The sequence below is a fragment of the Xenopus tropicalis genome, chromosome 4 (genome assembly GCF_000004195.4).
Source record: "Xenopus tropicalis strain Nigerian chromosome 4, UCB_Xtro_10.0, whole genome shotgun sequence".
Lineage (NCBI taxonomy): Eukaryota > Metazoa > Chordata > Amphibia > Anura > Pipidae > Xenopus > Xenopus tropicalis.
Genome location: NC_030680.2, coordinates 90,747,545 through 90,763,778, shown reverse-complemented (window position 1 = coordinate 90,763,778; position 16,234 = coordinate 90,747,545). Strand labels below are relative to the sequence as shown.

At 39.8% G+C, this 16,234-nt stretch overlaps 1 protein-coding gene across 1 annotated transcript in view; it reads right to left on the bottom strand.

Moving 5' to 3' along the window:
* The window catches only part of ptch2 (patched 2), a 30,576-nt gene extending 15,035 nt beyond the window's left edge, over window positions 1–15,541 (bottom strand). The window contains exons 1-5 of the mRNA XM_002937083.5: window positions 14,974–15,541; window positions 12,842–13,034; window positions 2,354–2,543; window positions 1,801–1,870; window positions 1,269–1,360 (exon numbers count right to left, since the gene is read on the bottom strand). Of these exons, the coding sequence (XP_002937129.2) occupies window positions 1,269–1,360; window positions 1,801–1,870; window positions 2,354–2,543; window positions 12,842–13,034; window positions 14,974–15,120 (692 nt within the window). The 5' untranslated portion in view covers window positions 15,121–15,541. The remainder of the gene's footprint in view (window positions 1–1,268; window positions 1,361–1,800; window positions 1,871–2,353; window positions 2,544–12,841; window positions 13,035–14,973) is intronic.
* Between the last annotated feature and the right edge of the window lie 693 nt (window positions 15,542–16,234).

Genomic DNA, 16,234 nt, shown 5'->3' with positions numbered 1-16,234 from the left:
TGCCTCTCTTTGCGTTAAAAAAGGGAAAGATCCCCAAAGCTAAAGGGGGAATGGCCTGCAAGAATCAGCCTTACATCTCACAGTGTAATACAGAATATCACCCTACAGGCCAGCACCATATCACTAGCAGGGAAGTCATCTCCAGCAGAAACTGCCACATCAATACAGCTAATTTTAAAAAATCTTATTGGCATTCACAGTTAAACCAATATTTTCCTATTCATTTAAAATTATTTGATATCAGTGGATGCACTGAGCATCAAATTGTGGGCTTAAATCTGTGTTACATTAATAATTTATTTTATTTAGTTGGTTAAATTATCCAACAAAACTATCCTATATAAGAATGAAAAAATTACTTTGTGAAAACAATATATGAATGGAACGGGAAACTGAAGGATTTACAAAAACTATGACAATCTACTTTAAAGCATTTTCCAAAAAAATACCCATGGCTTTGTATCAAGCCTCTGCTCTAAGTCACTTGCTTTCTCGTTCCACTTTTTTTTTTTGTCCCTGATTCTCCCTTTCCAACCTACCCCCCTCTCTGTTTTATAGTTCTTTATTCCACCAGCGGTCTGAATAATGCCAGCATTTCAATTTGTTTAGCAACTCATGCCATTTACAGGATCATTAGCATGAGAATGTGCTCTGTTACCATTTGCTGACAAAGCAGGAACTCAGCTTGGGCCCCATATAGATAAACACACTTGTAAACAGAAAGAATGGGCACTATTGTCTGTGTTTCCATCCTCTATTCCCTCTCCACCCCCCCAAACTCCCCGCTCTTGCCCTCCCCTCCCAAAAACCCTTCACTGCGTTCCCCTTATGAGCACAATCCCCACTCCCTTGGCCTTAATAGAAACATAATTGCATGAGGCAGGCTGAGAGGGAGGGTGAGCTGGGAAGGTATATGAAGGAGTCCAGAATGGCCACAGTGACATCGGCTAAATCAAGGTTACCACAAACTGCAGTTTGCGGCTTAAAGGGGCGGGATTTTTCTTCTTTTTAGTGAAAAGAAAAACAAAGAGAAAGAATATGCTATGTTTTACCACATTTACTTAAAACTACAGCTCCTACTAATATGTGGTAGACAGGAGGTGTGGTTGTATAATTTCAGTACCCATTGCTCTTATGCTTACACTGGAAACCAAAATACATACAATGACCAGGTAAGCATGCTAAGCGTTCTCCAGTTAAAAGGATGCTGAGTCAAGAGATTGTCCTACCACTTAACATTTTATTTTTTTTCATGAAATACTACTTACGGTAGATATGCAGAGCCACCTTGAAGCTGAGATCCTTCCCAAAAACAGTCCAGAGGTGTAATTATTACACAAGGGAAAAGTTTTTCAATCATCTGCAAGGTGGAGAAAATCAATAAGCATCTAGTGAAGCCTAATTTAGTTTGGATACACTTTGGTTAACTCAACTGGCCATGCATTTCCTGCTGAACTAAAACACTCATCCTGCTACTCTGCCTTCCTGGTTCTGAAAGTTTAGCAGTGCTGAACAGGATACCACTAGACTACCATTGTTGGCAATACTTGAAAAATAATTCCCAGGGTTACTTTTTACAACATCTTTGCACTTGCCAACTATAGACTAAACTGCTAAATTACATTTGCTGGCAATGTGCCCATAGATCTGTATTATTTTCTATACATTATACTGATTAACATTTTTTAATTTGCCGGTTAATATCACAAACTGAAAAAGGGGCCAATTTAGTTATATTTAGTTTCTGTTTGTATAATGTGTCAGGGATCTCTTTAATCAGCACAATACAATACAACTCACCCTCTCAATCATGCCATTTTCAATAATTGGAACTCCAGATTTATAACAGATTTTATTCAGGTCCCAAGATCTATAAAAAAAATTGATAAAACATGAATGGCAATTTAGTACATTATACATTATTTACATGTATGCAAAAATAAAAGTATAAAAGTAGGTACACACTTGCAATGTCAAATTCCTTTCCAAACGAGTGTAATATAAAGGTGAAAGTCACAGGAAGAACAAGAGGATAAATAACATATGGTTGTATGAAAACAGGGCAAAGTCTTCCAGTAAGAAAACTAAAATGTTTAGACATGTTAAAATTATATAGAACTTCCTATTTTTACATTGGACCTTGGGGGGAGATTATTTAAACTACAAAGCCTAAGCTCTAGTGTAACTACAGTTCCCAGTTGGATGGAATGCCCTGTGTTGCTAAAACACATCTCTTTAATATGCAAAATGGTAATTATATAAACAGATAAGTGTCTTCATGGAAATAATACCTTATGTTCGGGATATATATATATATACAATACAATAGAGTTGTATGATGTTCTGCACTTACTTCCCATACATAGACACTTGCACCTTACTGGCAGCAAGTGCTGCTCTCAGATGAAGAAGCAAGGCTTCCTGGGTCAGTATATTTTCTCCTTCCCTTTTAGGTGTCTGGATTAGCATTTGTGACGTATATACAGATTCTTCTCCCAGTTTCTCCTTAGTGTAGCGAAGCTCATGGCTCACTCTGCTTCCAGCTGTAGGTAGAAAACATGCTGGTGAATTGGAGGAATACTTCAATAAGAAAAGTTTACACCTGACAGTTATTACTGGCAGTATTGCTTTTCCTTGCCCTCACAGTTAGCAGTCATATACTGTACTGGGAGCCCAAACTGCTTAGCCATCAGGGACTAATATAACTGATTTAAACAATAAAATCATACTTGTATTTACTGGAGATAAGGAATAAGATTTTCCATGCACCATAACCTTTTCATTTGACTAGACCAAAAATATATGCTGTGTATGAAAAAAAAAAGTTGATCTTGACTTTGACGCTAATTCCCTTTCTTTAAAGCTGGTGGATATTAAAAAGCTTCTTCGTGAAAAGTAGGCTAGAAATACATGTCATAACGAGGGTTTAGTCTATGGGAATGGCGTTCCCGAGGTATTCACCGTGCCACTTGCGAACTTTGTGAGGAAGAAAGAAAGTTTCTCGTCATTAGCGCTAATTTGAAGCAGCGCGGGTCCATCTGGGCTTCAAAGCCCATTGAGAGAGGCTGAGGAATTTCAACTCCCTAATTAACCCAGGGAACAGACATGAAAAGAGGAGGCAGCAGGATTGAAAAGACAAACTTCAAATGGGAAGCTGCTGTAAAGCTGGGGGAGAGAGAGGGAGAGAGGAAGGAGGAGGAATGGGAGCGAGAGGTGAAAACTCCTCCAAAACAAGGCCATGGTCAAAATTGGCACTAAAACCAATTTGTTCTGAAAAACACCTGTTAAGTCAGTTTAACCTGCATAGCTCCGCAGTGGCTGTACAACCCTGCAGATGATATCCAGGCCTGGTAATATCAGGCTAACTTAACTGAGTGTGAAGGTTTTGCTGACAGCTGCTGTGTAGGAAGAACCTTGGAAGGAGCTACAATGGTGTGTGAGTGTATGTGTGCCATGTGAGAGACAGAGAAAGAGTTACATAGCAAGCATCATAGGAACTTTGTTCTGGAAAGATGCTCGCAATATTGTGTTATCCTTTTCAGCTCTTCTATGGAGGTTCTAAGAGAGAAAGCGACTGCATTGAGTGGAAGACTTCCCTAATTGTAAGAGGCCCAGGCTATATATCTTCCTCTGCTTGCCTTTTTTCACCCATCTGGACCACCCAAACTGGTGGCTCATCTCTCATCTGGCCAGCATGTGATCCAGCCTGGTGTTATACTCATTCACTAGCAGCAGACACAAACTCCCACGCAAGCCCTTCCATGCGAAAGGAGCACGATGCACACTGGGAGTTGGAAGAGTTTTAATTGTCCAAAACTGCAGACCTAAAAGGTCTGTAAAGTCAATACCCAGAGGAATGTCCAATAAAACCACTAGGAATAACATTTAAAGTTATTTCTTGTTTGGACAGAGAATACTGTATGTTTTTACAAAGTCAAACAGATATCAGCGCTTTGCATTCTCATTTCTCTGCCATTCTCACAGGTCAACGTGCATAATGGAAAATATGTTATTACCCTATACATGACTCTCTATGTAATTGCCATTTTAGCACTTGAATTGCAACACATGAAGGCTCTAACCACATGAAATATATATCCAAATAACACAACTCATTTTACGATAAACAGTTTGTGTACCAGGACAAAAAATGCCTGCGGAAAAACGCACATCACCCATTAATGAGGTGGTTTGAATAGGGGGTGCATAATTAGGCATGCTTATTTTGCAAAGTGACTTTGATAAAATATATATAAAAGCCATATATTTTTCCTGTTTTACTTTATATTCCGGGGTAAATTTAAAAGAAGAAACAAGTTGGGATAAAGAGACCAGAACATCTAAGCTTAGCAGAAAAATGTGGTTTGCTGCCCACATAGCGCTACCCATTTGCCGGGAGATTTCATTTCATTACGTGACATCTTTTTATTTATGTTGGGTGCTAGAAAAGCCACAAATATCTCAGTAATCTATTAAGCTGCAAAAGGTATAAGACCCACAGACCACCTACTTTTGGGGACTGCTAAAGCTTATTTAAATAAACAAATAAATGCAAAAAGAACAAATACTAACTCCTAAATGACATAACTAGCATTTATTTGAGTTGTGATTTGCTGCTTTAACCACTGACACTGGGGTGAAGCAATAAAACGATGCATTACCTATTTCGGGGAATGCAGCTGCACAGTTGTTTCTGGGCTCTTTCTAAACAGCCACTGTGTGAATCAGGCGTAACCTCTGTGTAGCTCAACCTGGTTGACTGAAGCCTTGGAATTGCTGTCATTTCCTGAGCCAGGAATTATACCCCCACACAAACAGCACACGTGTGTTTGGAAATTATAGTATAGGGGTGCTAAATACTGTATCAATTCACAGGCCAAAAAGCATTTCATAAAATAATTTGTTTAGTAGTTATGTGGATGGAGAATCTCCACAGGACTGCCGTGCATAACAGAATAATATTGTGTCTCTAAGTATCCCCCTGCACCTCTGCTTAGACTAGAACTCACTGCTGCATTAAATCTGTCAATCCCAGCTCTGTTGAAAAACAAACAGACACATTCCTCTGTCTGTGGGTTTCTTTAGGGGGGAGAAGTAATAATGGGTTAAAGCATTTTGCTAGTCTTCTTGCACCCAGTCATGTTTAAACAGGAAATATTCCCACCCTATGGTTAACTTTTCCTTCAGCAGCAGATGTGATAACAAGTACTTAACAGCAACCCCACACACACTTTCCACAGGCCTTAAAGCTGCTGCCAGAGCACACACACCTTCTTGGCAGCACGTTCAAAATAAAAAAGTAGCATACCAATCAGAGTAGCAATCTATCCCAGGGCACCCATCCAAACACAAAGCCACAATGCAATGACCCACCCTTGTTCAGTAACATTCAACCACACACATATAGTTACACATAAACAGTGGAAGTCCTAGGTAGATGGAGCTTAGGTTGATGGTTGATACGTAGTATCTAATAAATTCTTCTATATTCATATCTTAGACAACCACTGTTATGCTCAGTGACTGAACCACATTACTGATGGCTGATTTTATTAAACACTCCATTTACTTGCGGTACTAGGAATGACAGTTTTTCCCTTTCTACATTATTACGAGGGAGGCTCACTTTGCTTGCATTTCTCCAGTAGTAACTATTAAGGAGATTAGGTGCTAGAACAATATATTACCCCCCCCCCCCCCCAAGTGGAATAACATTTATAGCAAAAGCAGCCTCTCACACTAATAAAATAGGTGTGTTAAACATGCTGCTATGTTCAAAATTACTTCAGCATTGCTCTAAATGTTCAAATGACACCATTTACAGCTCAGATATTGCAGCAATAATAATCACCACATAGCCATATAATACATGCAAACCAGTAATATGGTACATAACCTTTGATAAAGTAATTCTGAGCATACTGTTAAGTTTAACATGCCTATTTTATTAGTGCACAGAGCTGTTTGTACTATAAATCTAAAGCACTATGCCAATTAGGGTAACCAATAAAGTGGTAACTGTCCACAAAACCTAGAAGCAGGAAGAACTCACTTTCATCATGTAATTCCACCACTTAAACTGAATGTCACAGCATATTTTACCAAGGTCCATCTGGCTAAAAGGTGGATTCAAATGATGACTGCACATCATAAAAATGGATTTTCTGCCAAAATGAATCATAATACATTTAAAGGTGTACTGTTAGTTATCACAAGGCACTGTTCTTCCTTTTAGCAGTTAAGTTCTTTTTGTCAAGGAAAAGGAAGTTGCTCTCCTGGCCTCCTGGTGTAAGGCTAGTGTATACCACAGAAGGACAATTCTCTAAGTCATCATAAAGTTGTCACTTTTGAGGATAACTTATCCAATCTATCTCGAAATGGGTGGAGCTTTACTTTAAAGGAAAATGTGTTTTAAAACCTGTTAACTGTCTCTACAGATGTTAAAAAAACTATCCCTTTTCACTCTTAACCACCACATTGTTTAAATATTCTGGGGTTTTGTAGACCAGAAATCAGAAGAAGAAAAGAATGTTTGAAATATGAATATAGCTACTGGATTATCATTCCTTTCATGTTTATGTGCACATGCAGTATGTGTGTGTGTGTGGTGCTTAGGCCTAAATAAGCACTCTAGTACTTTCAAACATAGGCTTGTTCATACAAAGAAAGTCAGACGTTGGTTTATAATCTTTATTTGGATTGGCTGAGCAGTCTTGGAGGTTGTAACTGCCTCCCTTTACTGATTATCTAGTGTTAGTGCTCATCAGAAAAGCTTGTAATTCTATGCCTTAGTGGGCGTTACAGGTTAACAATAGGACATTGTAAAATGATTAGAAGAACACATTTGCCTAGTTTACAGTTTTCTTAGAAGCAATAACAAACATTCTGGAGAGTATCAGTTTAAATTGCCAAAAACATTACCACATTACATTGCCCAATGTGAATGAATCCACCCTGCATCCAACATATCATATAATAATATGAACTTGCTGTTCAAATCATCACACTAAATAACAACACTTGTCTAGATCTGTCAGCCCTCACTGAAAAATCCCCTAACATCTAGGGGTAGTGTATCTGACTAGCAACATGGAAAATGGCTGTCCATCTGTTTCTGTGCAATTTCATGAGATGAATAGGCGTATAAAACAATGTAAGATAAGTCTGGACCTTAATTAGATTCCAAATTCTCACACTAAAACAATTTCCGCCCACCCACCCACAGTATGAGTGCCGAGGCAGAACTCTGCATGCTGAGTTGTATTACAGTAGGTTTAAGATGGAACGGAGCTGGACATACACTGGTAATATAGGAAGAGTCCAGTCAAAAAGCACATGTGGTTCCAAACCACACTCACTGGTTTCATATTAAAACTTCTATTTACTCAGTTGGTACATTTTTAGGTTACTTTTAAAATGCATTGATGTCAAAGCACATGCCTTCAAGCTGTAATGCAAACTTTCAGCATCGTCACCCAGTCATTGGCTTGATTTTCTGTCTCAAAACAGCACAAAGGCCAAGGACTTTATACGCCATTATTTAGGGGGAATAATTATTTTTCACCAAGGTTTACTTTGCTTGGCAACATACGGAATATATCATCTCTCACTGCTTGCTGTTGTGCAGATTTAGCAAACAGGCTAATGCCAACAGTATCCTCAAAGCTCTGTTTCTACAGCAATTTCTAGGTTTGAATTGGCTTTCATAGTGAAATTTCACAAAACTCAAGCACGAAATCTAACCATAATACACAAATAGCTAGCGCTCCAGGATAAGTAAAAAATTAGGAGGCAGGCCAAGGGAAATCAGTACAACAAAATGGCACCACAAGACTTCAGGAAGTGTTCATGTCACTGACACAGTTTGTGTCTTTATGAAAGTGAGATGTAATCCCAGATTCCCAATTGGCCTTTTATTGCCATGGAGACAAAATTTATCACCAAACACAAAATGGAGAATTTTCACAAATACTAAAACGCAAGGTACGAAAAATTTAAGAATTTGTCTGGTTCTAGATGCTTCAAAATTAAAATAGTTAAGAAATCTGCCAAATCTCAGAAGGGTGTAGTATTTAAATGATTAAATAAGAATAGTTCTGTTTGGTCAAGCAGGGATCAGTCCTTATCTAATTTTGGCATGTGCATCACCCATTAAAAGTAATTAGCCACCAAAAAAACCCCAGCATAATGCATTGCAAGCCAGCACATGGCATGCTTCATTTCCCAGCATCCTCTGCCAACCGTTCCAGGAAGTTGTATTTAAACAAAAGCTAAGAAGCCACAAGTCATGGTTGCTCCTGCTAATATATAACTGCATTGTTTACTCTAGAGTAGCGAGCTCTAAAATCTATTCAGGAGACTAAGAACTTCAGACTATTGGCAACAACTTATCCTAGACCCATAGTTTAACCACAGACTTTAAACTTTTTTTTCCCACACCCCATATAAATGCTGCAACAGCACTCAAGTTCCAGCCAAGCACTCAAAAACCATAAATACCAAGAGCAGATGCACAATCCTCCCCAAGCCTCAAAAGGACTTTACCCACTCAGACTGGGGCTTTTGTCTGCACCCATGAATGTCCTGCTAGATTGTTCTAGCACAAACAGGGCAGAAGGGAATACAGAGAAAGGGGGAAAAGATTCCCCGATTACTAACTCACAAATGAATTTATACAATATTCCCTTTTATTAACCCCTTGCAAACTGAAAAAAACAAGAACATTTTGTGAGATTTGCTCTGTTTATAGATTAATATGAATAAACATAACACCTTGGGCATATTTTGAAATCATGGCTAAAATAATTTATAGCAATAATAAAAGTAATATTTGGTACTATATTACGATTTTACCCCTTATAAGTAAATCTACAAGCAGTTTAACACCTCCACCTACTCTCTAGAGAAAAATTAAATCCAGTTTGTTTACATTGAGAATCCTTTAACTGAGAATATAAGTGCAGCATTTCTTATTGGCATACACTGGAGTGACAAGTGAGGGCTGGATGAGGCCTTCATAGCAGGGTCCAAGTCGTTGGCAATGAAATAACAATTAGTTTGCCAACCTTCCTACATGTTAATGCATGTGAGAGATCCTGTTGGGAAGACAGAGGAATTCCTTTCACACCCAGATGGGGCAATGTCTGTGGCAAGACTAGCTGTTCTAATTCCCTCATATTAGATTTGGGAAACCACAGGAGGCCATTTATGCACCCCCAGAGGTCAATTTAGTGAAGCCTTTATCTACTGCAGACCCTCTTGGAAAACATAATCCATATCATGAAGCAGAGGAACAGTGACTGACAGCTCTGTCATGCTGAAGAGTTGATACCACTTAAAACTGTTGATACCACTTAACGAACCAATAATGAGTGGGGGTCCATCATCTTTGCCTGGCCAGTCTGTGTGCTCAATGTAATTACTAATTAAAACTTCACCTTCACAGTAGCCAGATTGCTTCTGGTTTGCAACATCATACTTAGCAAAAACAGAAAACAATGCCTAAATAGACACATATAAAATTAATTATACTTAACAAAGCAAAATAAAATGTCCTGAAACAGACAAAAATAATATTGCCATAAAGTGCAAATATTTGTTAGTTCACCTAGTAAGGTTATGCAATGCTCCTAATTCCATTTGTTTTTGGGAAGTGTGGTATATTTTCCTAAACTTTTCATAATATAGTTAAGTGTTCAAGCCTTACTCTAGTAATCTCAATTGTATTAACCACTATTAAACCATCTATTGTACCTGCTTTTTTCTATTTTTTCATATAAGAATGACTACATACAAGTAAATGTATATATTAGTAACTATGCCTGACACACATTGGTATCTGTTATATTCCCAATTAGACCTCACAAAAGATGTTATGCTATTTGCTGGTTTTGAAGTAGGTCACTTTGCCTGGGCCACAGGCTCCACATGGATCCTTGGGGGGCAACTGTTGATGAAAGAAATGTTGATAAAAGCACTAAGGACAGCGTGTAACAATTGTTACATATTTTAAGTTTTTACATTAGGGATGTCAGCCAGGTCTGGACTGAAATTAAAAATAAGTTGTGGCATTTAAAATACCCAGAGGACCAGAATCTACAGACTGGCAAGTCAGGGCCAAATGTCAACTTGTTGCTCTCCAACTGCTTTGGAATTGTTATAGTTCAACAACAGCTCAGAGCAACTTGATATTTTTAGCTTTACTCCCCTAAAGGTTTACCTTTAATGCCAGAAGCCCCCATATCTGTAACTTTGGCAGAGTGCTTTGGGGAAGAAGGAAACAATCTTTCATATCATTTGCCAATAAAACAGGTTACCATCACCTCATACTTTGTAAAGCTTTCGCTCAAGACAGATGTTTAAAAACTTTGCCCAGCCCTAATCTACAAATCTGTTCCCTATTTTAAAATCTAATTCCCTTGGAAATAAAATCTTGCATTTTCCAGATTTACGTGAAAATATGTGCACATAGGCAAGCAGGATTAGATGCACGCTCTTCTAATCCTGTCAACCCGAGTGGGAAATTAAAAGCTATCCTAACACGCTTGTCTCCAAAAATGAAACAAAATCTGTATTAAACCTATGACTATTATACAGCCTGCAAAGATCTGAGGTTCTGATATATCAGGCACAGGTTGCGGTTTCAAAAAAAGGAATCTTTATTGTTTTAAATGTATAACTTTACTGTGATGTACATATAAAAAGGTAAAACACATACAGTATTCTACCTATAAATCTATTTCTCTCTAGATTTATTTAATTGAAATGAGTGGATAAATGATGTTTGTATGTATGTATAATTATATATATATATATATATATACACACACATGTACACACACACATATATATATATATATCAGTCTATGTTTAACAGCTTCCCTTCCCCCTCTTTTTACAGGACACAGCTGCTTACCATCCCTGCAGCTCCACCAAGAACCCCTTTGTGGCCCTCCTATTAGGTCCTAGACCACCCACTACCTATGGTGACCACCCAAGAACCCAGCACTCCCCCCTCACCCCTCCTCCTCCTTTTCCTGCTTACAAAAAGGGACCTATAAGCAGGCGCATACAGCAATCCTTGGTTTGTTTTCTCTGTCTCTGTATATGGAATGTTTTCTTCAGCGAGGCTTGATTCCCTGACCTCCCTACCTCTTAAAAGCATGGCTTTCTTATGTGTCTTCTTAACCCATAATGCTTTGCAGCCCCTTTCTCCTTGAACCCACTGAAATAGATTACTTAAACTGTTCCCTGTAGGTGAGGAATATACCGAAAAAATATTTTCAAGTTCTGTGAATCCTAATAACTAAATTGTGATGTCTTTATGTCAGTAAGACACATAAAAGACATAGTGAACTGAATTGTGCCCTGCAATTTGACCTCAAAAGCAACTAATATTTCTTGCACCGAATCTCCAGAACAGATCAGATAAAAATATAAAAACTAAAGTTCAACCTTATGAGAAAATAAATAAAACAATATAAGGATGGTTAACTGAAGAGTCATTTGAGACAATAAAAAGGGGCATCCTGCTTGGAACTCACCAAAAGTTCTTCCTAAAATACAACTCCCAGAATTCTCTGTCATCCATGGAAGAAATTTTGTCCACTAACATAATCGAAATATATATAAAAAGATACTTTTAGAATGGATTGAGTAAAATCAAGCCATTGGTAGAATAAATATGCTACAACATTGAATGTGCAAACCAAACCAGGCTAAAACCTCTGGCATCACAGAACTGCACAAGAACAAAGACCATAGGTTCACATATATAATATAAATGTTTCTCTTTCAGTGTGGCATTCACAAGTCAGTATGGCCAAGTGGAATGTTGAGGGGTTTCAATCAAGTGTGTATTTACAGCAGGACTGTGAAGGCAACAAATGTCCTGATGTCTAAAGCCTGAAATTCTATTTGCTATCCAGGCCAGCCAAGCAGTGGCTGTCCAATAAAATTAATAATTTTAATAAAAACACCATCCGTTCTGCTTGCCAAGGCCCTCTTCCTTTACACATGGGATAAATATCTGTACACAGAACTCAGCGTTTTGGATATGGTTCTGCATATATTTACTACAGTGTGACACAGAAAGCTGCACATACAACTGACACTCTGTGTGCTGCTCATAACACTCTCTCTGTTACACAGCACTTACCCTTAACACAAGCACTCCTGTGTGGAACGTTTAATGGTTTTATGGATCACGTACACAAAGTCATAAAGAGATCTCCTCATACCAGGCCATCTTTTTCCAGTAAATAAAACTCCTGAAGAGAGATATACTACACACTGGCAAAGTTCTCCTACTCTATGTTTTTATATGGGGGCCTCCTATTTCAAACTGAAATGTCATTCAGTTTAGGAAAAGGCTCCACAGAATAACATGGAGACTAAAGAACTATTGCTCCCTCCAAACTGATAAGTGTGTCTTCAAATACTGTTGAACGATAACTCCCAGAATTCTCTAAATATGCTGGGAACTGTAGTTTAAGACCAAGTGAACAGACACAAGTTGGAAAAGCCCTGCATACTACTGCATATTAAGTCTGTCATCGTTTAGCACCTCTTGACATAAATCCAGAATTTCATTTTTGAATATCACATTATTATGACTAAGCCAAACACCATGTGGAGCTTTAGATATAATTTTTGATGCTATGATATTACTAAGGGTTTGAAGAGAAAAGTATATTATAAGTGACTAGCACAAATGATATGGAGTGAACAAATTTTTTAGTTATGCATCTCAACCTTCCAAAACTTGAGCCTGGATATCAGAATGACAATTTTTATAGTTAAATACTGATGAGCATACATGTGCCCACATCAAAACACTTACCTTCCACCCACAACCTTTCGATATCAGTCTCAATGGAAGCCACACGAAGGCCCACAGCGAGAGCCCCAAACACCAGCAATCCAATGAACAAGACCTTCCCACAGTGTCTCTGGATGGAACAGCCCAGGGAGAACAGCAAGGCTTGGAACTGAGCTCGTAGCCAGAGAGGGGCCTTTTGGCCAACAGCCTTGCCCTAGAAACAGATAAATCATACTATCAAACACAAAGCCATGCATCTATTATGTCTTGACGAGTAAATAACCCATCTATAACAAGCGCAACACAGCTTAATTGCTTAATTAAAAATCTATGGGGACCAATTCCAGTCTCTCATGATGAAAACAGACCATGTTCTAGACCTGTCCCACCATGAGCCCAAACAGATCCCATTAATTTTGAGCGATGTGCTGTGCACTTCGTGGGAATTCTTGAAAATCCTGTGTGTATGCATCACCCACAAAACTAAGTTGCCTACCCTTCAACTCAACCATGAGCCAGAAAACTGGCCAAGGACTGTGACTAAGATTCCATCTAGCAGGTTGTGCCAGCGGGGAGATTACTCACAGATGTTTCTGTACGGGAGCTTTCTAGACCATGTGTCATCCGATGACCACTAATTCTTTGCAGGTTGATGTAGGTTTTATGGGACAGCTCTTTATTGATGTTGTACATAAGCTTTCAAGGCCATAAAAGTCTCCTCTTATGATGTGTAAACTCAGACTTTAAATATTAGGTCAGGCAACTTATTAAGCACCAAACAGCCCACCCTCATTCACTTTGTTCCCTGCAAAATCTGCCATAACCTACAGCCTTGACAGGGTTAAGTCAGGTAAATTCACATCTTCACATCTTTAAGAAAAGAAAAGAAAAAGGAGAAAGCCTAAGAGACTGCCATTAAAACTACCAAGGATTAGTACTAGAATGGGTAAAATTAAAACACAACAAGATCTGGCAAGGGAGAAGGAAGCTGTTTTCTCCCAAATATTTGTGGCCAGAGACACAGCCTGCCAGTCACCTGTGGCTGGAAAACTGAACTTGCGCCAGCCACAAAGAAACCAAAGGGGGCAGCTGGCATCCAACAAAAAGGGAGAATTTCTGCTGTCCAGGTGGCCCTGTCTCTGCCATTGCCGCAATATTTCCTGCCTCTAGCTACTGACAGGACTGATGTCTGGCCCTCCTTACTAACACACAGACAAACCCCAGCTGAGGGAGGGTGATCTAGTAAGAACGTGAAATGATATTGGATAAAGTGCTGTGAGTGTAAATACTAATATTCTATCAAGGGAAAAGTTGCCACACAGTGAAGGGAGACTTGGTAACTATATTTAGGGTGACAGTGACACACCGTAATTCACTTGATTAGGACACATAGAACAGTGTGTGTGCTGAATGGCATAACTGACTGAAACATACTGAGAACAGTACAATTCCATTATAATATTGGGAATCACAACACAGGCATATAAATTTTATTATGACCAGTTCCCAAAGACGTGTGTATGTATGATCCCACTAATGACATCTGATAACCAATACAATGCTCTCTTAGTAACTCCCAGGAACAAAACCCAAACTGAGTTTACATGACAGAGGGACAGTGTCACATATAAACATAATCCCTGTGTGAGTGAACCATGTGGAATGACCATTTCTATTTAATCTTCCCAGGATCAGCGTCTGACCTGAGACCCTTCAGTAATCTCAACTCCCTTCACCTGCTGTTGGATGCTGGGAGATGCCCCCAGCAAGGGCCTAAGAGAAGCAGTTTAAAGCAGACACTGCATTTGTAATGTGACTTGGCAATTCCTATATTCAGTACTTACACCAATAATTTATACTGCATTTCTATCTGTCACTGAATGATACATTTTCCATTCCCCGATCATGTACATGTAATAATGTGTATCTGTTGTGTGTCTGTGTACAAAAGCAAAGCTGCTTGTCAGTGTGTGCAGGAGACCCATGCTGTACTCTATGGGAACTCTGTCTCTGGAGCTCCTTACACAGGCAGGAGCCCTGGGCAATCCCAACTTGGGAGATCTGCTTAGTGACACCCACATGTTTCTCTCAGGTCACACTGACTGTAGGTGACCTGCCCTGACCCGAGGGTATAAGCCCAACCAAGTACTTACCTTGGCGATCTGCTTGAGTGCAAAGGCGGCATGGCAATAGCTGGGTCTCCTCAGCAGATCCGAGCTGGGAGCTGTGTGGGTCGTTTTGTAACCCGGGGGGAGATCTGTAAAGCCCCTCTCCCCCGCACCGGGGGGAACAGAGGCCATTGGTATCCTACAGCAGGCAGGAAAGGGGGATACACCAGGGACAAGTGAGCACAAGCCGAGGGGTCCCGAACTCAGGGGCAACTATAAGCGGCGCAGGCGGGCCACCAAGCCAGAATAATCCATACAGATCAGCAGCATCCGCCGAGGAGAGAAAGCTCTGCGGTGGGTGTGGGGGGTTCCATTTAGGTAGGCAAATCCTTAGATCCTTCCGTTCTCTTCATGCTCTCCACAAATGATCAATGGGAAGCGAAGCAGCACTGCAAATAGAAGGCAAGTCCCCAAGCGAGAAGGCAAGAAATCCCCGGGTGGATCAGTGATGGGACAGCTCTGGCCCGTATGAGCATCTGTACTAAAGGCGACTCCTTACAGCCCCTGAAAAGAGAGAAAGGGAAGGAGAGGGAGGGGGGCTGCATGGAAATGTGCTGGGCTTCCCATTGGCTAAGGAAGAGGCAAATTACTCTGCAAACAGCTCCTATTATTAGCTGCTAAGCAACAGCTCACCAAAGTGAGGAGGGAGAGGGAGACCACCCAGGCTGCTCTCCCTCTCTCTCAAATCAATGAGGGGATGAGGGGGGGGGGGCTTAACAGAGAAGCCGCACAACTTTTACAGGAATTCTGCTCCACAGACCTCCAAATGCTACAAATTTCTTACCACCCTGCTCTGTCCAAACAGCCCCCACCCCAGCCCTTCCACATACCCCCTCACCTCTTATTTAGCAGAGCAATGTGACAGACTGCACAGACAGCTGCAAACCAGGCCTTTGTAAGGCAGGACAAAAACACACAACCTTTACATGAACATTCAGGAGAAATCAAAGCATTGGGGGATAAGGGCACCCCCACATTTCCACAGGGTACTTTTCTTATATATATATGTTTTTTAAAGGTCATCAGCAGAGCTTGCTTCCTATCTGTCCAAAAGGCCAACCATGCCACAGTGAGAATCCCCTGGAACAGGGTCTTGTTCTGAATGTGGTGCGCTTTATACAAACAAAACAAATGCAGAAGTACATATTTAACATGTTTATCATTAGGGATGAAACGTTTTGTTGTTTTCTTTTTAATTTGGAAAAACCCAGAACATCACTGTTTAATCCCCTTTTTTTTAGTTGAG